At 36.7% G+C, this 25351-nt stretch overlaps 1 protein-coding gene across 1 annotated transcript; it reads left to right on the top strand.

Annotated features, from left to right (window-relative positions):
• LOC129874259 (protein MOR1) lies at nucleotides 1-25171 on the top strand. Its single transcript, XM_055949521.1, has 54 exons — nucleotides 1-418; nucleotides 577-682; nucleotides 776-899; nucleotides 4323-4402; nucleotides 4484-4661; nucleotides 4753-4817; nucleotides 7878-7960; nucleotides 8979-9064; nucleotides 9238-9351; nucleotides 10336-10455; nucleotides 10691-10793; nucleotides 11490-11626; nucleotides 12968-13033; nucleotides 13128-13245; nucleotides 13352-13392; nucleotides 13995-14066; nucleotides 14148-14252; nucleotides 14364-14469; nucleotides 15118-15230; nucleotides 15326-15413; nucleotides 15519-15619; nucleotides 15764-15871; nucleotides 15964-16069; nucleotides 16144-16223; nucleotides 16295-16441; nucleotides 16518-16593; nucleotides 16689-16813; nucleotides 16895-17005; nucleotides 17085-17234; nucleotides 17349-17423; nucleotides 17519-17600; nucleotides 17726-17847; nucleotides 17929-18030; nucleotides 18114-18188; nucleotides 18271-18366; nucleotides 18440-18541; nucleotides 18649-18750; nucleotides 19314-19496; nucleotides 19569-19680; nucleotides 19886-19962; nucleotides 20174-20253; nucleotides 20685-20747; nucleotides 20845-20971; nucleotides 21899-22021; nucleotides 22106-22183; nucleotides 22321-22479; nucleotides 22580-22738; nucleotides 22998-23095; nucleotides 23202-23358; nucleotides 23444-23557; nucleotides 23683-23778; nucleotides 23865-23936; nucleotides 24019-24319; nucleotides 24438-25171. Exons 1-54 carry the CDS (start codon nucleotides 259-261, stop codon nucleotides 24701-24703), a joined length of 6090 nt encoding a protein of 2029 aa, XP_055805496.1. The 5' UTR covers nucleotides 1-258; the 3' UTR covers nucleotides 24704-25171.
• Nucleotides 25172-25351: the final 180 nt, after the last annotated feature.

The raw sequence follows: 25351 nt of genomic DNA, 5'->3' as shown, positions 1-25351 counted from the left end.
TTCTCTCTCTTCTCTCTTACCCCCACTCTGTGTTTTTTTTGAAACGAGAAAGATAAAAGGTATTATCGCACTCGATTGCAACCCATATTTTCCCAAACTCGCCGGCACTCGGCTGAAACCAAAACGACAAACAAGGAAGCAGAAATAAATCCCAAAACGACCCCTTCCTCTTTCTCCGGGTGCTTCTCCGAGCGGTGTATATAAACATCGAGAAATTCATATACATTTCCAACCTTCTGTGCATATATAGGTTATATAATGTCGGAAGATGAGAAGTTGTTGAAAGAGGCAAAGAAATTCCCATGGGATGAGCGGTTAACGCATAAGAACTGGAAGGTTCGAAATGACGCTAACATTGACCTTGCCGCCGTCTGCGACTCCATTACTGATCCCAAGGACCCGCGCCTACGTGAATTCGGTGAGTGTTTACTTCAGTTAGGGTTATGATTCCGTTAGATCTGGATTACATTGCGTACGATCTCATTTATAGCGATCTATATGTTTTGTGTATGTAATGTGATTGTATTTGTTGATAGATTTTCATTTTTGAATATTTTTCTTTTTGGAATTTTTCAGGTCCTTTTTTTAGGAAGGCTGTAGCAGATTCAAATGCGCCCGTTCAGGATAAAGCTCTTGATGCTTTGATTTGTTACTTGAAAGCTGCTGATTCTGATGCTGGGAGGTCATATTTTATTTAATTACTTTTAGCTTAATTCTATTTAATTGTTGTTGCGTTGGTTAATTTTATTTGATGTGTTTATTGGATGATGAGTAGATATGCGAAAGAAGTATGTGATGCAATAGTGGCTAAATGCTTAACGGGAAGGCCCAAGACAGTGGAGAAGGCACAGATGGTGTTTTTGCTTTGGATAGAGTTGGAGGCTGTTGAGGCATTTTTGGTATGTGTTAAATCAAAATGCTTTATTTCCCAAATGCTTACCGTGTACTCGGTAGTTACTCTTGTTTAAATAGAGCACCTTTTCGGGTCTTCCACTCTTTTGCTCACTTCTAGGCGTTATTGAGTTGAAGTAAAATAGCAAACAGTATGGAAGTAATTTTTTGGCCATTAAAAATTCTTACAGAAAGCTACTTATATTTCTTTAAATTTTTGTTATTGTTTCCTTCATGCAACATTCATGCTGTTGTCTTGTATGCTACTGGAACTTATTTGAGTCACATTTCGTGCCAGAGAATTCACCTTTTCGTTAGTTAGTGGAAAAGTTATTGGCAATATATTCACCTCTTTGTCTGAGATTTCAGTGGCGTTTTATTTGTATTTTGTGCTATTTGTTGTTAGAAATCTAAAATGTGTAATCATAATGAAGTGTAGAAAATGGATTCAGCTGCTAAAGGGCTATTAGTGTTGACTCAAGCTTGTATGACTAGCATATCTGGTGGTTAAAGAATACAGTTAGAAGGCTTCCACGGAAATATTTTAAATTTGATGTCTTCCCCTAAATGGTGCGAACAATATTATTTAGTAACTTGAGGATATCACATTGAAATACCCAAGTGATGGAAGCAACAAGTAGGAGCACATGCAGTTGTTAATTTATAATTGCTAATTTTTAGAGGATATTTCTCGAGGGAGTGAATCTAGCTCTGAATACGTTGTTTAGTGCCTTTTCTGCTTCAAGACCGGTGATAGGGTTGATGACAGCTGTTCTTTTGGTCTTTTCATCACCAGGTGATATATGAAACCCTCACTGTATAACTGGAAGACTTTTGGACTTTTTGTCTAAGAAGATGAACTCTTTTTGCTTAAGACGGTTGATTGTTATCATTTTGTATAAAATCCATTTATATTCTTTCTTTTTAAATCATACACGTTAGAGTTGCACTTAGAGGGTAAGAAGATGGACACTTGGAATTGGAGGCCAAAGTTTAACTTGTATGGAGTGTCCGTGCTTCAAATTCATCACGTAGGATAGTGACTCATATTTTAACTCTGCGATTCTGTTGGCAAAAAGTCGTGATTGAACAATTCTTTAGAATAAAAGTCATGACTCATGATAAATAAATAAGAAGACATGTTAATTTGAAACAAGGAATTGCATAATTGCTACTCTATTTTATATGTTCTAAGATTATACTGTTTCTGTCTTAGCGATGAGGTGTACCATTAATACATAAGTTTATCAACTTAAAGCTTGCCTTTTGGTGTCTTAACTAAGCTTTGATATAGAGGATCTTCTTGTTATCAGAAATAGGGATTTTACCACTGATCCTATTGTTCCAGAGTGAGTATTCGTCTTTCATTTTTGTTCTAAATGAATGTAAGCCTATTTTTGGGGCTACTTCTATAATAAAAACTATGTGCCACGTTACGCTAGTTCTCTTCTCATCAGGGTCAGATATAGTGTTGATGTTATTGCTCATCTGAGACCAGTAATTTTGTTTCAGACTTTGTTTATACATTCGAAAAATTTGCTAAGTTCAAATAATAGATTTCAAACCTATTAAATCAAATGGGCTATGGTAGAATCTCGTACTCGTACCCATGAAGTTCAAATCTTGGGCCCACCTTTGTGGAGCACTGGAGCCAGTCTCCATTAGTGCTCCTCTTTTGTGTGAAGAGAAGTCTCAGATGTGAAATGCTGAAACATGTATAGTCATTGTATTAAAAGCGAATAAACCCAATAAAGCAACAAGGTCCCGGGTGCTTGAAGCGGAAAATGAAAATTGAAGCGCATATTTTTTCGAAGAGAGTGTACAATTTACAGATAATTAACAGATGGCAAACATATATTAATTTAGTGCTATAATAATCACATCACATCACAATTAAAATTACAAATTTCATCTGATTTGTAATAATGTCCATATCTATCCTTGATCAAAAAAAAGTTCATATCTATCCTACTCCTTACGTTGAGATTCAAAGGACTGATTGCTTCTAGTTTGGATCATTTTGCGCTTGAAACACACTTCTCTGAAGTTGCATGGCTTCACCCATAAAAGAAATAGTGATAACCCCTCCCTTCGTAAAAAAACACGAAGTTGATGACCTTTTTTTTGAAAGAAGTTGGCATTAGTTACACTAAACATTGCACGTCCTTAGTGTACAACATTGCACATCCTTAAGTGTACGCTTCAAAATGTAATTTTTTCTCCTCAATTTTTAAACAATAGCAAGTTTTAGCCATCTTGTTCTTCTTTTCTCATATTAAGCTACACTATTTTCCAGTGTTGTCAAAGGCGCGGTTAAGCCCCGAAGCTAGACACAAACATGTTGAGTGCTTCACCTCACTTCATGGGCACCCTTCAATATCGTCATCAAAACTCTAAAACATACTCTTTCTTGTCAATGAGTGCAATCATGAGCATGCGACACTACACAATTGATATTTCACTTTATAATTTTTTAAAATTTCTTTTGCCATATTAGTTATTCGTGTTTATGGTTAATAATCTTGGACTACACATACATATTTATATGTTTTCTCCATTTTCGCTGTTTTTCATTAGAGCCCACACTTCATTTGTGTTTGCGCTTTAAGCCTGAAAGACCTTAGAGCTTTTTTGCAGTTTTCGCTTCTGATAAGCACCGCCTTTTACTAATTCTCATCAGTAACCATGCGATTCGAAACTCGCCATTTTATTTGGGGGTTTTGGAATCTTCATCCAAACAAATTGGGGATTATAGAGTAATATATGTCAGATGAAAGTGCTGAAGGAGGTCACAATAATTACTTCAGATGGAAAGATAAGTTGATAACTTCTCATATAACATGTGAAAGAGTTACTTTGGAGAACCAATTGCAATGGTGACCTTGTAATGATTCCATTATGATGCTTGGGAAACTAATAATTGCTTTAACAGATATTATTAGTACTGTCTCTTTGTGGGTGATCTTATTAGTCCATTCCAAGGTCTATCATGAACAACCTCTCTACCCCGCAAAGGTAGGGGTAAGGTTTGCGTATATTTACCCTCTCAAATTTCACTTGTGGGATTACACTGGGTATGTTATATTTTTGAGAACTAAATTAGTCCATTAAGCATCAAACAAACTGTTTAAAGTTGTAGTTGTGTTTATTCTGTTGTTCCAAATGTTTTAGTTTAGAAAGTTCTCAGAAGTTGTAGCTTTTAAGTGATAATCTTCTCTTAGCTAATGACAAGATATTGTTTTGGAACAATTTTCTTCTGATGATTGAACAGTCTTTGAGTCAGATGCTTTATAATAAGTTTATCTTCTCTCCACTTAAATAATAATTATATTTTGCATTCTTTTTGTGCATTTCTTGATTTTTGTTCAAGGGTGCCCCCTGCTATACATTTTATTAGTTGCCTTTCTCACCAATATAGTTTTGTGGTTTAGGATGCTATGGAGAAAGCAATTAAAAATAAAGTTGCCAAAGCTGTGGTTCCTGCGATTGATGTCATGTTTCAGGCTTTGAGGTTTGTGAAGATCTGTGTTCAAATTTTAGATTAGTCTGCTTAGTTCCTAATTGGATTATGACACTTTACCAATATGAATAGTGAATTTGGGACAAAGGTTGTTCCACCAAAAAGAATCTTGAAGATGCTCCCTGAACTGTTTGACCATCAAGATCAGAATGTTCGTGCTTCATCTAAGGGGCTGACACTGGAGCTCTGCCGCTGGATTGGAAAAGATCCTGTGAAATCTATATTGTTTGAGAAAATGCGTGATACAATGGTATACTGCTACCTAGGAAACTTCTGATGTTTTTATGGTGTGTTTTGGATGAGTCTTCACCTTACCTTTCTTTTTCTTTTTTCTTCTTAAGAAAAAAGAATTGGAAGCTGAGCTTGTCAATGTTTCGGGGACTGCTAAGCCAACACGCAAAATAAGGTATTTTCTCCAATCCGACAAATTTTCTTTTTTTTTCTTTTTTTCTCATTCCATAACAGTTTATCCAAATTTTAGCCAGAAAGGTGAATTATTTGTGCTGAAGTCATGGTTCTTCTGATTCATGTCTTTGATTGTGTGGGGATGGATTCTTGGCTTGGTCATCTTGTTGAGGACAAAGGTCAATCATTTAGGTCACAGGTGCTTGATAAAGAGACAGATTGCACCTCACCTATATGATTCAAAAATATAATTAGCTTGAAGGGTCTTTTTGCTCAAGTCCTCCATGTAGGTTCTTTTACCATAGCAGGTGGAAGAAAGACGGGCTAGGAATTCCACCTCGAATTATCTAGAATGATCCCCTATAGTAGGCCTGCATGACACAGCTACACGAAAAACTGTGTAAGCTCATTAAGAGCACTGAAATAGAACTTAAGATACACATTCTCGTCCTAATGAGCTACAATTTTCTAAGACAATGGTAAATTAATTAGGTGAGTGGCACTTGATAAAGAGAGAGTGATTGCATCTAACTATATGATTCATTAAAGATCAAGACCATGAAGAAGCAGCTTGCTCAAGTCTCCTCAGCGCTTTTACGTAGCAAGTGAATTGGAAGAAACTGTTTTGGAATTACACCTTGAATTATCTAGGAATGATTCCGTAGAATGGGGCTTCATAATGCAATAACTAGAAAGAAAGCTGTGAAAGCTCAATTAAGAGCAAAAAAATAGAATTTAAGATAGCTCTCTTTTTTTGTTAAAAAACAATGCAGTTATGTAAAAACATAGTTACGGGCAAACACTTGAAAATAGATTACCTGATTCCAACAGTCGATGGGTGGATATCATGATGATCTTTCTTTGATATTGGTGTAGAAATTACTGCATAGCTGATCAAAAGCTTTAATTTGTCAATATTATAATTCAGCTTTATTTTGCTGGTTGTTAGCCATAAGTTTGAGACAGAAAAGGGTGTTACTCTGTGAATTATTTTAGTTTGATGGACGTTTATTGCCGCGTGATATTTATTGTGTCTATAGGGATCTTGATGACTCTGGGCTATATTTGTGTTGTCATTGCTTGTTGCATCAAAAGTTGAATTAGCAGGTTAATTCGTGTTGCATGTTTGACAAGTGAATTGGAAGAGACCATTTAGGAATCCTATCTTGAATTATCTAGGACGAGGAACCCCCAAGAGCCACAAACAATTAATACTTAAGGTACATTAGCTCTCATTCGATTGATTATCTTTTCCTGAAGACACATATAATCAATTAGGTGATAGGCACTTGATAAAGAGATCGATTGCACTTGACTATATGATTCATAACTATAAAGGTCTTTATTGAGTTCCACATCAGGTGGGAACCGTGTGATGAGGAAATTTGACTCCTTTATATGGTCTTGGGAAATCCTCACCTATTGAGCTAGCTTTTGGGATTGAGTTAGTCCCAAAATTCATTTCTTTAACAACCTTGAAGGAGCTACTAGCTCAGGATCTTAGAACAATAGTAGGTGGTTTGGAAGAAAGTGTCCCACCTTGAACTATGTAGCAGTGACCCCCTTTAGCAGCGCTGCTTAATGCAACAAGAACAAAAAGCCATGAAAGCTTCTGATGTAATTACTACTGAATACACCTTTGGTGTATTGCTGTCTATAAAATGTCAACTTTATCAAAAAAGAAAAGAAGCCATGAAAGCTCTAATCATGAGCACAAAAGTAGAACTTAAGTTTTATAAGCTCTCATTGTATTGTCTATAAAATTGCATGCGTTACAATCAGTCAGTAACAAATGCTTCAAAATAAATTACCAGATTCCAAAATTCAATAGGTGGATATCCATGTTGATCTCTCTTCAACATTTTTATTTTTATTTTTTATGATGAAGTAAGGAAATTTCATTAGAAGGCATCAAGAAGATGCAAGGAAAAAATTACAGCAAACGAAGGGGTTTGCTCCTGTACAAGAATTTACTAAATAACTGATGGATTCTCAATAACTTAAATTTGTCAATACTTTAATTAGACTTTTTTTTTGCTGGCTGTTTTCTGTAAAGTTGGAGGCACATTGGGGGTGATTCTTTGTGACCTATTATAGTTTGATGGTTGTTTATTTCAGTCTGATATTTGTTGTCTTTAGTCGGAGCTTGATGTCTCTGGGGATTCTTTTTTCTGTGGTGTCTGATTGCAAGCTGCATTGGAAGTTGACGTTGCGAAAATTGAAATTGATATATTCTTCTTTGAATGAGGCCTGAATAGTGGCTACTACAAAGTATGTATTATTTGAGAATTTGTGATGGTCACGATGAAGGTTGGGAAGACATTGCAGATGGATATAATAGAAGGTTGAAGAAATTTAGTCTTTGCTATCTTTGAGGATTAGTTGGATAACTGCAGATTCCAAATTCCTTAACTAGGGTTTTAAGAAGGTTTTGTTTTCCATTTAAATGTTATTAGCACCCTGCTTTTGGAATTGTAAAAATGTGTATATCTTATCTTTGCTTCACTTTTGCTGTCTGTCACGATGTTATTTAGTGCTACTAGAAATTGGTAATACTGTACTCACAGTAACTATCCATTGCTGTATCCAGCTTGTCTTACTTGCTGCTCGCTTGTACAACATTTTTTGTACTTGTGTATTTTGTGGATTGTGAAAGGACACATGCAGTATTGACTAGTGCAATATACAATCTTTATTGATGGAAGAATGTAAACGTTTTTGTCAGAATGTAACCAGACTTGGCAGTCTCCTCTAAGTTTAATTTTAATCTAGTTAAACATGTACCTGTTCATAAACATTCTCGTTCAACATGCTGATTTTTTTGCCGTGTTAGGTTTGATGTTAGATTGACCTGATAAAAAACCCTGATAAAAAAGGTTTGATGCTGATTGAATATTTTTCATTCTATAGATCTGGGCTGCCATGTGAGATTACCTAATGATTTTCAGTCAGGACCATTCCATTTATGCATAACTGATTAACATCACTATGATTAGCAACATTTTTCTGGTGGAGATGATTAGCAACATTGTTTTAAACTTTTATTTTTATTTATTATCAGATCTGAGCAGGACAAAGAGCCAGAACAGGAAGCAGTTTCTGAGGCAGTTGCCTCTGGCCCTTCTGACGAATCTGCTGCAGACGGTATGTAACTTAACTCAAGATTCCTTATCCATTTGAATCAATATTTTCTAGATAAGTCAAAAGTCTTCTAGCACACCAAACTAGTAAAAAATATTTATAATTGGGGTATGTGGCTCAACCACAATACCCCAAGAGTCAGTGCAGCTCTCTACACAAAGGGGAATTCTCGATTTACATTTGAAAAAAAGATCTTGTTAATAATCACACTCAGTATTCTGGAATGTTCTCATATTTCTTTCATGCCAAAATAAGACAAATAGATTGGTATTCTTCTCTAAGATGCCCTTACTTTTGCTGCAGATCTTCTGCAATCTCCTACTTGACTTTGCGTCACCTACAATGATGGCAATTTTTTTTTTGGTTGGGAAAAAGATACATGAATTGTGAACATTGAGAATGAATGGTCATGTCTGTGACATGCCACTAGTTGCATGAATAGTTATGGGGGACAGTCCTTTTTATAATTTTGGTTCTATGGAGGGGAGGACATAAGAGAACTTTTGATGGGGCAGGGAATCAAATTTTGGGAGTCAAAAGTTCTCGTTATTTCTTTCCAAATTGTGTAGACAGTTGAGTAGATTTTTGGGAGGCGCCTAATGTATTTCCAAGCAATACCCTTGTAAATATTATACCATACCATCTTGGTGATCCTGAAATGACTATTCACCAACACAAATACTGTTTAAGTTGTAACTTTGCCCATAAATCTTAGGCAACTAGGGAGAAATCACCTAAAAATATATATTATAGAAAAACATAAGTCACAATGCAACAGTTGATGATTTGTCTTCTCCCCAATAATCCGGCTCTTCTTTAAAGCAATCCATATCACTATTTTGTTTGGCTTAGTTGCTGTTTTGCTCATACTATTGTCATTTGGTAAGGAAGTGCATATAATTTAATCAAAACCAGGGAAAATTGCAGCTAATTGCACTAATTTAGTGTTTGGAATTTTTCTCAATGTGAAAATTTTCATTGCAGTTTGAATTATCCCACTTGACACACCCTCTTCTTTCAGTTCCACAGGAGATAGATGAGTATGACCTTGTGGATCCTGTTGACATTTTGACCCCTCTGGAGAAGACAGGATTTTGGGAAGGAGTGGTGAGTGTTGTCTCTTATTCTTTTAGGCTTCCTGTTTATTTTATTGCATTAAACTGTTAGGGTTTTTATATGTTTAAAGTTCTGTGAGGCATCCTTTTACTGATGTGACAAATTTCTTTACGAGTGACACACATATTCATTCATTGATTTGTTTTTCAATTGATTTTGTGTAGAAAGCAACCAAGTGGTCAGAGCGTAAAGAGGCTGTTGCAGAGCTAACGAAGCTTGCATCTACAAAGAAAATCGCACCTGGTGATTTCGCTGAAATTTGCAGGACACTTAAGAAGGTTTCTAATTTTATCCTCCTTGGTTAAAGAAATTGATCGTTTATCTGATGCAGAGTTTGTGATGGCTAGCTGTCAATGATTCTTAGATTTGATTATTGACCAGTAGTAATTTCTTATTGATTGGGAAGTACAGAAAGATAAGTATGATAGGTTTAAAGAAGAAAAGCATTGCTAAGTGCCTGTCTAATACTTATGTGGCTCTTCGTACACTATGGCATCACTGGTGGTGAAATCAACCAGTGGTGCTTGTTAAGTGTCCCACATCGGTGGAAGAAATGGGTTGTTGTCTCCTTATATTGTCTTGGGCATTCATCGACTCATGAACTAGCTTTTGGGTTGAGTTAGTGCCAAGGTCCATTCTTTAACAGTGCTAACCATGAGCTAGTCTAGAAGCTTAGGTGGAACCCCTTCACTTTATTTCTGATGTTCTAAAAACTCTCATCTCTTACTTTATTTCTGATCTCTCAACTCCTCGCACATTAAATGGTTCTAGCTGAGTTTGTACGAGCATGAGCTCTTTACCATTTTGCCGATATGTTCACGGATGTCTGTTTTCACATCAATGAAGTGAATTGAAGCTTATGCTTGGGCATGGTAAATAGTATTTTGTTTGCTAAGTGTCGCTTCACCTACAGTTCCGTGATGTTGCTGTTGATTGTGGTGTTACCAACTGTTTCAATGTTTTTTTTTTTGAACCCATGAAGAGTTTTCTTTCTCTTTTATTTTATATTCCTACTTTTTTACTTCGTGGAACTGTTACTCTCTTTTTTGTGTATTTTTTGTGTTTGCGGTGTTTTGACCACATTGTTGTAGTCTATCTCAAGTTTATACTTACTTTATTTCAATTATTTCTTTTTGTAAGAATTGTATGTTTGTGGCATTATATTGATGGCTAATTGGTTCTTGTTTATTTATTGTTACATTGCACATTTGGTCATGCACCGTCTTTCAGTACAAATTGACTGTTGTCTTTTGACTTTGCAGCTCATCACAGATGTAAATATTGCCGTGGCAGTTGAAGCCATCCAGGCAATCGGAAATCTTGCAAGGGGACTGAGAACACATTTTTCAGGAAGCTCTCGCTTCTTGTTGCCGACATTACTGGTAAGCATTTGGCTTTAAGACGAGCATCTTTCTTTGTTATATACTTGGCGCATGTATATCTCTATGTGAACTTGCTATTTCGTGGACCTTAAGTTAGACCCCGTGTTTGGAAATTGAGGTTTGTGTTCTGTCCCTTGTTAGAGTGCAATTAGAAGACAGGTCTCTTGGGGACTGGTCAGCCTTCATTCACTTCTTGTTCCCGTATTTCTCTTTTACATTTTCTTTTTCTTTATAGGAAAAACTGAAAGAGAAAAAACCAACTTTGACGGATGCACTTACTCAAACACTCCAGGCGATGCACAAATCCGGATGCTTAAATCTTGCTGATATTGTTGAAGGCAGGTTCCCATTTTCAATTCTAATAAGCCATCTACATTTGTTGCAAATATTTTTCAGATACTGCAATTGCTAATATAAATTCAACATGTGAAAATTTTTAAGCTGTCATATGTTGCTTCTCTATGTTCACAGCGATAATTTAATCCCCTTCTCTATATGATTCCTAGACTTTTACTTGAAAGAACTTTATTGAATTTAGAAGACTTTCATGTCTTACATTGTGAAGCTGACAAACATCTAAGGATGCATCTGGTTCGTCTTTACCTACTTTGTGCAAGATTTACAATTATAGTATTTGACATATGCCATTCAAGATATTGGTAGCTTCTACTTTTGTCCACAATTTGACTGAACAATATTCAAATCTGTCAAAGTGTGAACAAGATTTTGATGCCTGGTGGTGCTGCATGAGTCCAAGACACAGCATCGATGATGCAACAATATGGCGGCATCTACTGTCTAACGCTACCTAGATACTATAAGGAAGCTCTTGGTTACTGCTTATTTCTTAGTTTCTTAAATTGCCTTAGGGACTTTCCAGAAGGACTTGTAGTAATATGGAGTTATTAAATTGCCTGTATTTTTGTGGTGGAGGTGTGTCTTATATGTTGTCCTTTGCCTTGTAAATAATTGATTTCACTAAAGTAAAACATTGTATTCGAAAAATTACCTAATTTGTTTATATATTTTTGCAGATGTCAAGACTGCCACGAAAAATAAAGTACCCCTTGTGCGATCTCTGACTTTAAATTGGGTGACGTTTTGCATTGAGACAAGCAACAAAGTTGTTATTCTAAAAGTGCACAAGGAATATGTTCCCATTTGCATGGAGGTTAGTTTGATCGTTGCCATGTACTTTGTTTCTTATAGTGATCTTTTTCTTTTGATATTTTAACGTTTGTATTGTGCATACCCAAAATCAATCACTCCCTCCATCCCAATTGGGTTGATACTTTTTCCGTTCTAATCTATCCCAAAAGAAGGATACCTTTCTATGTTTAGAAATAATTTAACTTTAAACTTTCCCTTTTACACTTAGTAAGATGAGTTATAGCCATTACTAATATCTATGGCTTGTTTTAGACCACAAGTTTCAAAGGTTTTTTCCTCTTTTTAAAATTTTGTGCCAGTCAAACAACATGACATAGATTGGAAAGGAGGGAGTATTAAACTTTGTTTTGGGAGTACTCTTGTATTTGCTGGTATTCTGCCGGTGTTTTACAAATTGCCTTATTCTAAATCCTGGTAAGAAAGATTGTGGTTTATCACAAATTTTTGTGAAGGCAAATGTTTAGTGACTTTAATGAGATTCGTCTATACACTTTTTCCTTGGTACGGAATTCTCTGGTTCTTATCTTTTTGTAGAAATGGTCTAGGATGTTTTCAGCATGCAATGAAAATTCAGTGCTTGTTTAGCTTGGTACAATGGACCCAATGTGGTCTAGCTCTGCCTAGGACCCCGTGAGTGTTGGAACATAATGTACCGGGCTTTCCACTTTAATATGTATAAACTGTAGTTGAAATGTATGAAAATAAAGAAAGTTACCAAGTTAAAAAAAAAGGGTATGAAAATAAAGTTAATGGGTATAAAAGAGCGTCATCAATGCCAAATAACACGAATTTGTCAATTTTTTTTAATTGGAAAATTTCAAAACAGGTGGCCTAGTCATTAAGAGGTAATGGTCAGATTTAGTTCGATTGAGGAGTATGTTTCTTTTTCTTTCCTCCTTTTTAAAAAGAAAAGATGATGTTTTACTGCCAATTATAGTTTTGTGACTTAGTTGAAGTCTTATGTTTGGATAGTTGCTGTTATAAGGACATTGATCCTTTCCATTATCTGATAGGATGTGTCTTAGTTGGTTTCATCAGGTCTTCCAAATATCTTCTTCCTTTTGATGGGAAGTGTTATTAACTTGGACTTTTTTAGTTGCTTATTTGAATGTTGAGGTGAACCTACACATCTTGCACTGACATAGCTCCTTTTCACCTCCTGATAGTATCTCACACTCTCTCTCTCTTAGATTATTCACTACTTGCCTATATTTGCTTCATTTGCATGGATGCTAAGTTTATGATTCTGTTTTCTTTTAAATTATATTATTATTATTATTATTATTATTATTATTGTTATTGTTATTGTTATTATTTTTACTACTACAATTATGTTTTACAGAGCCTGAATGATGGAACTCCAGATGTTAGAGATGCTGCTTTTTCAGCCTTGGCAGCTGTGGCCAAGGTACTTATGTCTGGGATTTCTTTTCTCTATTTGTAGAGCTTCTCACTCAACTGCCCTATTGACAACTGTTGCTATGTTTTTCCTTCTGCATCAGTCGGTTGGCATGAGACCTCTGGAAAAGTCATTGGAGAAATTAGATGATGTTAGAAAGAAGAAGTTATCTGAAATGATTGGGGGCTCTGATGGTGGTCCACCTGTCACATTCACCTCTGGTTTGAAATTCTTCTAGTTTTTCAAGTTCTCCTTTGTATATGCTGTATTATCTATTTATTGCTTACATCTTCTGTCTTACCATACTCAATTGTATAAAATTGCCAGCTGCAGTCCCATCATCTGGAGGAATTGTGTTGTCCACTCAGGTGACTATCTTTCTTTTAACATACTGATCAATTGTATTTAAAGTATGCTACATAGGTCTATTTGAGTTATTTTGGGAGAATGTGGGCAAACTTTTTTGTTTTACTTTACTGCACTTATGAATATATTTTCCCAAATTAATTTGACTTGTTGCTTCTAGCTACAGCTTGGTGCAATTGCATTTAGACATTCGTTGGTACAATAAAATTGTGTTCCTAGCTACATGGAGCAGTTTAGAAACTGTTATTTTTGTCATTAGAGTTGTATTCTTGCTGATCCAACACTCTGTATGGCTAGTGATGGCCAACATTATTTGTTCGTTTTGTTTTCCTTTAAAGTTTTTTGGGTAATTCAATATTTCGAAATGATCTTTCCATGTCAGTCTATGTTGGTATCTATTTCCAGTTAATTTTCAGATCACTTTTTGTCTATGTTCTTCAGTTTTTAAAGCATATTAAATTAAATTTGCTCATCTTTAATCAGGCTGTAGTAGGTGTTAGCTAACAGAGTGCAAACAATAGCACTCCATTTTGTAATGATGCTTAGTATGTTACAAAATATTTCCTTTTGAACCAAAAAGGTATCTTGCTCTTTTTTCTTGTAGGCTTTAAGTGGATCACTTATTAAGAGGTCTGCGGCGAGCATGCTGAGTGGAAAGAAACCTGTACAAGCCGCTGTGAGTTTTGCATTGTTTTTCTACCACAATTATCTTTCTTTTGCTCTTTGTTCTTCCTCATTTTTGCCATATGATTCTCAGCCTCCTAGTAAGAAAGGGACATCTGCAAAATCCGGTACAAGTAAGAAGGGTGATGGAACTTCTCAGTTAAAAGCATCTAAGTCTGTTGAAGTTGAAGATGTTGAGGTGATGACTGTTATTTTGTTTTAACTTTAACTTTTGTCTTACAATCCTTTCATAATCCTTGGTACTGTGAAAAACATACATGATCAATAAGTTAATTTTGAATATGAACAGCCTGCAGAGATGAGTCTTGAAGAGATTGAAAGTAAGTTAGGGCCGCTTATACAGACGGAGACAATTACTCAGTTGAAGAGTGCTGTGTGGAAAGAGAGGCTTGAAGGTTCTTTCTTCTTTTTTTGGTCTTTTTGTCCTTTTATGCTATTCATTGCCCCCCCCCCCCCCCCCCCCGTCTTTTTTCTTTTGGGAAAAAAAAGGAAGATGGAACCCTGTATGTACAATGGCCTACAGAGTATTCAGTTGAGAGTATCTATTATATTTTGTAGTTTTGATTCACCTAGTTATCTGTTGTTGCACTAGGATCATCTATCATGTTGTGGTCACTGCTTGTTTGTGTCCTCTTACTGTGTCATTTCTTTGAAACAAGGTGAATGTCGTGTCACCTGTCTTTATTAACCCTTACAAAGTTAGTGATGTTTGATCTCCTTCCTATAACCTTCAACAAGAATTTGTACTATAAAACATGTATATACCCCCATAGCAGTTAGCATGCGTCCACGTAAGATGTGGATCCTCTTCTGTGGACTTTCCGTTCCTCGAATGTTGCCACAGTTTACTTAATTTTAGTAGCATTTCTTTTTGTTTGTTTAATTTGCTAGTTTTCTCTATTAGTCCCTGCAGTTTTCCTGCTTTTAGACCTGATGTGGAAACATCTTAAGAATGTAATATTCTTTTCAATGTATTCCTTTACACCTCTGTTAGTTTCTTTTTGGTTTGAAAGTTGATAATATTTCTCTACTATCTTATGCAGCTATTACTTCATTCAAAGAACAGGTTGAAGCACTACAAGTGCTTGACCCATCAGTCGAGATTTTGGTCCGTCTTCTCTGTGCTGTTCCTGGCTGGAGTGAAAAGAATGTCCAGGTTTTTCTCTTTTACCTGAATTGAACTTAGTGAAGATGATTGATCTGGAAAGTGACATGCTTCCCTGGTTCTTGTCAATATATGTCGAAGTGCAGGTCCAGCAGCAGGTTATTGATGTAATTACTCACATTGCTTCAACTGCATCAAGATACCCAAAAAAATGTGTTGTGCTTTGCATTCAAGGTCTCTTCATTTTTCCCTTTTTCTCCTACTTAGTTGCATCATCCGAACATGCAATTTTTATTTTATTTTTTTGGCTAATTTTAACTTGAGATTCATTTTTGTCAGGTGTAAGTGAAAGGGTTGCTGACATTAAGACTCGTGCTCAGTCCATGAAATGTCTAACTACGTTTTGTGAAGCTGTGGGCCCAGGGTTTATTTTTGAGAGAGTAAGTTAAGTTTGTACATGCACTGTTTTTACTTTCTTAACTTCATGTTATGAAATACTAGTATTTGGATGTTGTTATTGAAGTATGACTTGTCTATACTTTCATGTTACTCAGCTATTACTTTTTGTATCTGCTTTGTTTTAGCTTTATAAAATTATGAAAGAGCACAAGAACCCTAAGGTTCTTAGTGAAGGCATATTGTGGATGATTACTGCAGTTGATGATTTTGGTGTTTCACTTCTTAAACTCAAGGTATTCTGATCTTATAAAAATCTGAATTCACTTGAGATTAATTCACAATTTTAGGGCGGCTTAATCTCTGAAAATGGTTATTATTCCTATAGGATTTAATTGATTTCTGCAAAGATACTGGCTTACAATCCAGTGCCCCTGCCACAAGGAATGCAACCATTAAACTTATTGGCACTTTGCACAAGTTTGTCGGTCCAGGTGAGCTTTCTTGGAAATTCTTACATGCCTTTTAGATTATTGCTGGGGCTGAAATGTACTTATTGTATTTACAGATATCAAAGGGTTCTTGTCAGATGTAAAACCTGCTCTTATTAGTGCACTTGATGCAGAATATGAAAAAAATCCATTTGAGGTATATTTGATTGCCTTCAACATTTCTTGTCCTTGTGACTAGTGGCTTTAACTTCATCTCCATGTATGTAGGGGACATCTGCAGTCCCAAAGAAGACTGTGAAGGTATCGGATACCCCTTCCTTGTCTAGCGGTGGGCTTGATAGTCTACCACGCGAAGACATTAGTGGAAAGATAACTCCTGCTTTGCTCAAGGGGTTGGAAAGTTCTGACTGGAAGGTACCTCAATTGTTATCGATGTTATCAGTAATTGGTGTCTTAATAGTACTGCTGTAATTCTTGTTTTGAATTTCAGGCTCGCTTAGAATCTATTGAAACTGTAAATAAGATATTGGAAGAAGCCAATAAGCGCATTCAGCCTGCTGGAACTGGTATGGTGTTCTTACTGTGCTGTGAGTGATTATCTGGCAATAGTACTTGTGTACATTTGAATGTCACTTCATCCCCCCCCCCCCTAACTGTGCAGGAGAGTTGTTTGGTGCTCTTAGGGGTCGTCTATATGACAGCAACAAGAATTTAATCATGGCAACTTTGTCAACTTTTGGTGCTGTTGCTTCTGCTATGGGACCAGCAGTTGAGAAGTCGAGCAAGGTTCAAGTTGTTCAGAACCTAAATTTTTTATCTCGGTTTTTTTTCTTGTTACTGATTATCCAATAATATTTTTCCTTGCAGGGGATTCTGTTGGACATATTGAAATGTCTTGGTGACAATAAAAAGCACATGAGAGAGTGCACTTTGAATACATTAGATTCTTGGCTTGCTGCTGTTCATCTGGATAAAATGGTTTCCACTGCGCCAGTTCTGTGCTATGTTTTAGTTTTGGTTAGCATTGTTCACCCCATTCACAATAATTGTTATGTAGGTGCCTTACATTACTACTGCGCTAACTGATGCCAAACTTGGTGCGGAAGGACGCAAAGATCTCTTTGATTGGTTGTCCAAACAACTAACTGGAATGAAAGAATTTCCTGATGCTGTACATCTTCTAAAGCCTGTAGCCTCTGCTATGACGGTAAATTGATGGCTCTTGCACTAATCGTTTAGTATCTGGCATATAATCTCTGCCTTCTTTTACTGGACCTAATGTCTATTTCGTACACTAAAGTGATTGCATTCTTTATGTTAGGACAAATCAGCTGATGTTCGGAAAGCAGCAGAAGCGTGCTTTGGAGAACTTGTTAGAGTGTGCGGGCAGGAGACGGTATATGAGCTTTAAATATTTTTGAGTTATCTCTGCTTGTCAACCAATTATTTGCTTGACGTCTTTCTTTTTTATTGCGTTACTCTCTGATGTAGGTGAGCAAGAACTTGAAAGATATTCAAGGACCTGCATTAGCTATTGTTGTTGAACGATTGAGACCATATGGGGTCCTTCAAGGTATACTCTACGCTATGTTCTAACTTTACGTTTTCGTTGTCATCCTCTTGTGATGGTATCTCTACTCAAAATCTATCATTTCATCTTTGGTTTACGTGATTGCAATAATTATTATTGCTTATCAGAAACCTCTGATCTGGGAAGAACAACTTCCACTGGGACAACATCGAAGGTGGGGTCAAAGATAGGAAAATCCTCTGGTCCTGCTGATCGTGCTTCTAGGCATGGAAACAGAGCTGGTGCTTCGGTATGTTTCTATGTGGTTGAATGACTGAAGGCAGGGAACAACTGGAGTACTGATTTTTCTTCCTTTAATTTGTTTCTCTAGAGAGTTATTCCTGCAAGGAGCTCAAGGCAAGAGACCCTAATGTCTGTTCAGGACATTAGTATCCAGTCACAAGCTTTGATAAATGTCAAGGACTCAAACAAGGTATATCTATATTTCAGGAAATATTATATTTGTGTTATCTATTCCTTTTTGTTCAACGATGCTATGATCAAATACACTTGCAGGGTGACCGAGAGAGAATAGTTGTGCGCAGATTTAAGTTTGAAGAGCCACGATTGGAACAGATACAAGATCTTGAGGTTTCTGGAAGATTCATTTAATGAAATTATAATAATTCTAGTTTTCATTTGATTGGTGAATCTCATTAATCTTTAATTGCAGACTGACCTGATGAAGTACTTCAGAGAGGATTTGCATCGGAGGCTTCTCAGTACAGACTTCAAGAAACAAGTTGATGGAATAGAGATGCTGCAAAAGGTGCTTTTATTATTAGATCAATGTTCTTTTGGGAATTGACTATAATCAACCATATTCCGTTTGCTCATTTCAGGTGCTTCCATCAATTGGGAAGGAATTAATTGAAGTTCTTGATATAGTACTAAGATGGTTTGTCTTGAGGTTCTGCGAATCAAACACTTCCTGCATATTAAAGGTTTGTTCCCATTCCTGTCCTTTTCCTCAATGCTATCATGTTATTTTAGCTCTGTTGCTTTCTGCCCTGAAGTCATTCCGCTACTTCGCTGTGATAATTTTTCTCAGGTTCTGGAATTTCTGCCTGAGCTTTTTGAGATGTTAAGGAACGAGGGATACATGATGACTGAAGCTGAAGCTGCCATTTTCCTTCCTTGTTTGGTTGAGAAGGTACGTGTCCAATGATCTCCTTTACTTCAAATTGTTGTGATGTTCTTTATGCTTGTTCTTTGAAGCTCATAGGTCTATATGGGCTCTCCTTTGCTATCTCCATAATATTGTATATTCATTTGTGATTTTTGTTTCGGGCTGTTCCTATTGTATTTAATCTTAGATGTGTGTATATATAAGCACATTTGCCTGTAATTGGGCAAACTGCCGTTTCTGGTATTGCCTTGCCTTCAGATGACATGCTGTGTTAGATGTTTGGTTTTTATACTAGTCTGACATTATTTCCTCGTTTTCTTTAATTGCGTGTTTCCTAGTGTCATAGTAGTTTAGTTGTTATGCTCACTTCTTGGTATCGGTTGATTAGATAGGTCGTAATAGTTTTATTTAGTATATGGTTAAATCACAAGAACTGTTATTGGTACTATATTCACACATACATGGATATTTAAGCGCTGTGCCGATGCTTTGTATATGTAACATCTCCTCTTAACCAACATATTCCTTCCTATTTTGTTCACGTGAACACCGACTTTGTCTCATATATCTCCTTTTAATCTTTTCAGTCTGGCCATAACATTGAAAAAGTGCGAGAAAAAATGCGAGAGCTGACTAAGCAAATCATCCAAGCGTATTCTGCTGCAAAGACTTTTCCTTACATTGTGGAAGGTTTACGATCAAGGAGCAATCGAACTCGTATAGAATGTGCTGACCTTGTTGGCTACTTACTGGATAATCATGAAGCTGAGGTAAATATCTGAGTTATTGATCTTCTCATCTCTAGAGGTTGCTAAATCCTCTTCTGTCCTTCCTGGTGATAGATTGGTGGACAATTGAAATCCTTGCAAGTTGTTGCAAGTTTAACAGCAGAACGAGATGGCGAAACTAGGAAGGCTGGTTTAAATACTCTGGCTACTGGCTATAAGATTCTTGGTGAGTGTGTGTGTTCTGTGAGGTTCTTTAGTTATGAATACTGGTATAAGTTTGACTGTCTGAGTTTAGCTGGCTTCCGGTTTTAGATTCTGTGAGCCCTTGGCATGTGTGTTTTGCCTCCTTAAATATGTTTTTTTCAGTGAACTGGATGAATGACAGAGTAGTTTGGATGTAGTTTTAAGGTTCTTAATTAAATGTCTTTCAGGTGATGACATTTGGAAATATCTTGGAAAGCTGACAGAGGCACAAAGAAGCATGTTAGATGATAGATTCAAGTGGAAGGTTGCTAAACATTTCTGCTAATTTTTTTTTGCTTTATTTTCTTGCATATTTTGCTGAGGGTGTTTCGGAAACAACCTCTCTACCTCCACGAGGTAGGGGTAAGATCTGCCCAGACCCCACTTTTTGGGATTTCATTGGGTATGTTGTTATTCTCTTGCGTATTTTGTTCCCTTACCTTTCTCTCACAACATTGCATACTAATTTCTTCCAGGCAAGAGAGATGGACAAAAGAAGAGAGGGCAAACCTGGGGAAGCTAGGGCTGCTTTAAGGCGTTCAGTGAGGGATAACGGGTATCTATTTATTGCTAATATTTGGATCTTCTTGTACTTTCGGTGTAGAAAGTTTCAACTAGGCAAGAAACATCTTTTGGAGGGTATGTTTAATGCTCAACATTTCATCTAGACAAGAGACAACTTTTAAGGGTATTGAGTTGCCTCTTTCCCCAGGATTGCGAATCCAACCTATATGTTAATCAACTGTCCAGGACCTGGATGATAATTATAGAACACTTTGACCGTGTAACTTACTAATTGACGGTTTTTGTTTGTGTTCTAATTTGTCTTACATTTTGTTTCGATGAAAAAAACATTTGTTTGAAAATTTCAAAGGTAGAATACCACATCTATTTGTGCTTTCGTTCTGTGTTTTGTACCCAGGTTGAGCTCAAATTATTTGTTATTTCTTCTTCGACATTTGATATTTTTGGTTTCCTGATCTTTAGGACTGATCTGGCAGAGCCGAGCGGTGAAGTTTCACGGTCTATAGCTGGCCCAATATTAAATAGGTGTTTAAGAGATCCTTGCATCGTATTTCTCCTACCAATCTGAATATGAGTTGCTAACTTTTTTTCTTTGTATGTTTGTTTTATCTCTTCTTTCCAGGGATATTTATAACAATACAGAGCTTCCCATGGAAAGAAATGTGAATCTACGGCCAGTTGCTGGTACAATTGGTCCCTCAGACTGGAATGAAGCTCTTGATATTATATCATATGATTCACCTGAGCAGGTTGTTTCCCCTTTTCCTTTTCATGAATTAGGATTGACTTTTATCTTAATCCCTTTTCATACCCCGTGTTTAAAGCAATGAAGGATTATATAAGCTTAAGTACTCCATACACCCACCAACAACTGAATAAAAATGAGCATTCTCCAAACAAGACTACTTTAAGGGTGTGTTTGGCATGAAGATTTTTCCAATTTTTTCATGTTTGGTTCGTCAAAGAGTTTGGAAAACACTTCCTCTAGTTAAACAAGTTCCTTGAAAATGAGGAAAATGACTTTCATGGGGAAGTATGGAATACAAGTTCCATAAGTGGTATTCCACTCTTCCCCATCCTCTCCAACACACCCCATTGCTCCCACCTCCACCCCTACCAGTCTACCACCACCCATCCCCATAGTGTCTCCAGATTATATGTTGATAATATTTTCTGCACACTTACGGAACACCAGAAAATAAGTAGGAAATCCATTTAGTTTCCAAGAAAACATTTTCCACTGAGATGTTTTCCATACCCTGAACCATATTGGGTGATCCAAATGATTGCCATAAAGTTAACATGATCCTCAATGTTTGTATTGTTGCTTAAGAATATGAATGGTTTTTGTCCCCATTGAAATATAGAAATTTGGGTCCCTAATTAGACTGCTGGAGTAGTATATCTTCTTCTGATGATGATTTCTTTCTTTTTTGATTTTGGGGATAAATTCTCATTGCTAAACTTGTTATGAGTTTATCAAAAATTGCGTACGTTGTCTAAAATTCAGCACAGCGTATGGTGCACATTTTATTATAGCTGGTTATGGGTTCATCTTTCTGTTTGTTTGTGTGTCTATGTCCTGGTTTTTCTGCTTCTATGGATTCATCATTAAAGAGGATGGAGGGTAACTGTCAATTATTCACTGATTCAAGCAATTCTCTCCCTTGTTGCAGTCTGTTGAAGGAATGAAAGTTGTGTGCCATTTGTTGGCCCTAGCAACCAATGATCCTGAAGGCAGTGCTATGGATGAAATTGTCAAAGATGCAGATAGGCTTGTTTCCTGCTTAGCAAATAAGGCGCGATATAAATCATTCTTTGTGTAACTAATTCGTTGTTGTCTGTGTATGCTTCAAATTGCTCATGTTCTAGATTTACTACAGGTAGCAAAAACTTTTGACTTCAGCCTGATGGGTGCATCTTCAAGATCTTGCAAATATGTTCTTAACACACTCATGCAGGCATGTGGTTATCCAATTTCTATTAATTTTGCATCGACATTGTTTTTTCCTTGTATATATGATCAAGTATCAGAACAGTTATTGGTCTAACACGTATTGGGAAATATCTCAATTTCCGGCTGTTTCCTTGTTTGCAGACATTTCAGAATAAAACGCTTTCTCATGCCGTAAAGGAGAGTACCCTAGATATCCTCATTACTGAACTTTTGCTTTGGCTTCTTGATGAGAGAGTACCCCGCATGGATGATGGCAGTCAGCTCTTGAAAGCGTTGAACGTTCTGATGCTAAAAATTTTGGTACCTCTGCTTCTGACATTGCACAAAAAGAGTGCACTTTACCTTTATTTTAGCTGACTTGTCCTGATTATTTTCTATCTATTTTTGGACACTAACATAGGACAATGCTGATCGAACATCATCCTTTGTTGTGTTGATTAATCTATTACGGCCTTTGGACCCATCAAGGTGGCCCTCTCCAGCAACAAATGAATCACTTGTCATAAGAAATCAGAAGTTTTCTGATTTGGTCGTCAAATGTCTTATAAAACTTACAAAGGTGATTTTTCCTGCTTTTTGGTACTACGGTTGTGGGTTTTTTAAAGATTGTGACGACTAGCAATTTTTGAGCTGTATCTACATTCTTATGCAAATATGTACATCTGCCGCCTTTTCTCTGTTTGTTCTATGTGATGTGGTAAGTTTCTGGATGCAAAATCTATACAAGCTCTCCCATGTTGCAGTAGTAGTGTAGTGGATTTGTTTCTTTCTTTAAGGTTGATATTGTGACTATTAACCCTTGCTTTCACATTTTATAGGTTCTTCAAAGCACCATATATGATGTCGACCTTGATCGTATCCTTCAGAGTATTCACATTTACCTGCAAGAACTAGGAATGGAAGAGATCAGGAGGAGGTAGCTTTCAATTAGATTTCAGATTTTGCGTTTTTGGGTATGCACTTCGATATGGATTAATCAGCTATTTTTCTTTCCTAATCCTTGTTTTATAAAATACTGAAAGAGCGGGAGCGGATGATAAACCTTTACGAATGGTGAAAACTGTGCTGCATGAACTTGTCAAGCTACGTGGTACTGCCATAAAAGGTCATCTGTCCATGGTGCCAATAGACATGCAACCACCACCCATCATTCTTGCCTACATTGATCTTAACCTTCAGGTCATGCAATTTTTAGCTGCCATATTGCCTTTTCTGCGCTAGTAATTCATGTAGAATTTCCCAATTGATGTCAATAATCTTTCAGACCTTGGCCGCTGCGAGGATGTTGACTCCGTCTGTACCTGGCCAAACTCACTGGGGTGATTCTGCAGCAAATAATCCAGCACCTGCAACACATAATGCAGATGCTCAGTTGAAGGTATAATGTGGCATTTTTTTCTAGCTTGTTTTTTCTTTCGAAAGTGAACTTTATCTTTCCTTTGCAATATACTTTTGTTGCATTGTACTAGTAAATAACATAGTGTTATGTTTTGTGTTTTACAGCAAGAACTTGCTGCCATATTTAAGAAGATCGGTGACAAGCAAACCTGCACAATTGGTCTTTATGAGTTATACCGGATCACACAATTGTATCCCAAGGCATTATGCTTTATCCTTTTCAGTGTCAACTTATTTGACTTTAAAGATGAACTTCTTGTAATATCATTTTGTCCAATCTGTATTAGGTTGATATATTTGCTCAGCTACAAAATGCTAGTGAGGCATTCCGAACTTATATTAGAGATGGTCTAGCGCAGGTGTGCATTGGATCTCTTCGTACTACACATTTATAGATTCGTAGTTACTAGTCATGAAATAATTGTTCTTATGAAATTGCAGATGGAAAAGAATGCTGCGGCTGGAAGGACGCCTTCCAGTGTACCCATGCCAACTCCTCCTCCGTCTTCACTAAATCTGTCTTCTCCCAAATTTGGCCCTTTATCTCCTGTAAATACGAACCCATTGAATGATGCAAAATCTGTAAACAATAAAATTGAACCATCACACTTTACTTTGCCACCGTCGTATGGGGAAGATGATAGAGGTGGTAATGCTCTACCCTCAAGAGGACTATCATCTGAACATTTGGAGTTGCGTCAACAATTGGGGGAACAGAGAAATGATAGATTTCCTTCTGGAGGTAACATGTGCCAAACTATTTCTATTCTAGCTTTTGTGTTTTCCTTTCTCTTTTTTCATTTTTGATATATTAACTGTTCACCTCAAATGTCAGTTACAAAGTAGTTTTTTTGTTGCAGTTACCAGTGGAACACTAGAAGCAATCCGCGAAAGAATGAAAAGTATTTCATTAGCTACTACCACGGGGAACGCGGACCCAAGTAATAGACCACTAATGTCCATGAATGGTAACATCAGTCATGTGGTGTCAAATCACGCTCCTGGCACTGAACATTCTAGTGTTGAAAATACCATTCAGAGTGGGGTTCTTCCCATGGATGAGAAGGCACTTTCAGGGCTCCAGGCACGAATGGAGAGGCTGAAGAGTGGATCTATGGAATTCTAGATGACAGAGCTTCATGATATTTTGCCGCAAGAGTGATTCCTCGGGCATTTCCCTGTGAACTTGCATCATAAGATGCTTTATGTTTGCCTGAGAAATACCTTGAACGTTTATTATTGCAGTCGTCAATCCGCTCATGTCTGATTACAAGTGGAAAACAAGGAAAGGTCGGTCAAATGTTGCCATCTCAATTTTATGGGACAGAGATTGTGTTCTTGAGATCTCGTAGATAATGTAATGCTTCAAGATGTACCATAATGGGTTTTTCCGGCAGGGTTAGCTGTATATTTTTGTAGAGATATCTACTGATTTGATTTGGTCTAATTTAATTGAGAGGCGCTCGTGTGTTTCAGAAATCTTGATCTAGTATGTCATGCCCCAGTTGATATCTAGTTCTGGCAAGGTAGTTGAAAGTGTTGTAAGCTGTATGATAACACTTTAATGTTGAAATCTTCCTATTTTCACGTTTCATTCCGACTCCTTCGTGGTACACAATATAAAGGATAGTATATTACTGTTATTGGTGCTCCAGAGTAATATTGTTTAGTTATCTGTGTTTTGGAAGTAAAAAATCTGAAGATTCTAAACAATATTACATGAGATATCAATAACTTGTTTTGCCTTGAATTTAACTGGTTATTGAGTGTGCTT

Source organism: Solanum dulcamara, chromosome 11 (assembly GCF_947179165.1).
Source record: "Solanum dulcamara chromosome 11, daSolDulc1.2, whole genome shotgun sequence".
Taxonomy (NCBI): Eukaryota; Viridiplantae; Streptophyta; class Magnoliopsida; order Solanales; family Solanaceae; genus Solanum; species Solanum dulcamara.
This window is presented reverse-complemented; position numbering and strand designations above follow the sequence as displayed.

Coding starts and splice junctions, on each gene's coding strand:
- LOC129874259 (XM_055949521.1), top strand. CDS start 259: ATGTCGGAAGATGAGAAGTTGTTGAAAGAGGCAAAGAAATTCCCATGG. Junction 11,627..12,967: donor ATGTTCCCATTTGCATGGAG/GTTAGTTTGATC, acceptor TATGTTTTACAG/AGCCTGAATGATGGAACTCC. Junction 16,442..16,517: donor TGGAAAGTTCTGACTGGAAG/GTACCTCAATTG, acceptor TTTGAATTTCAG/GCTCGCTTAGAATCTATTGA.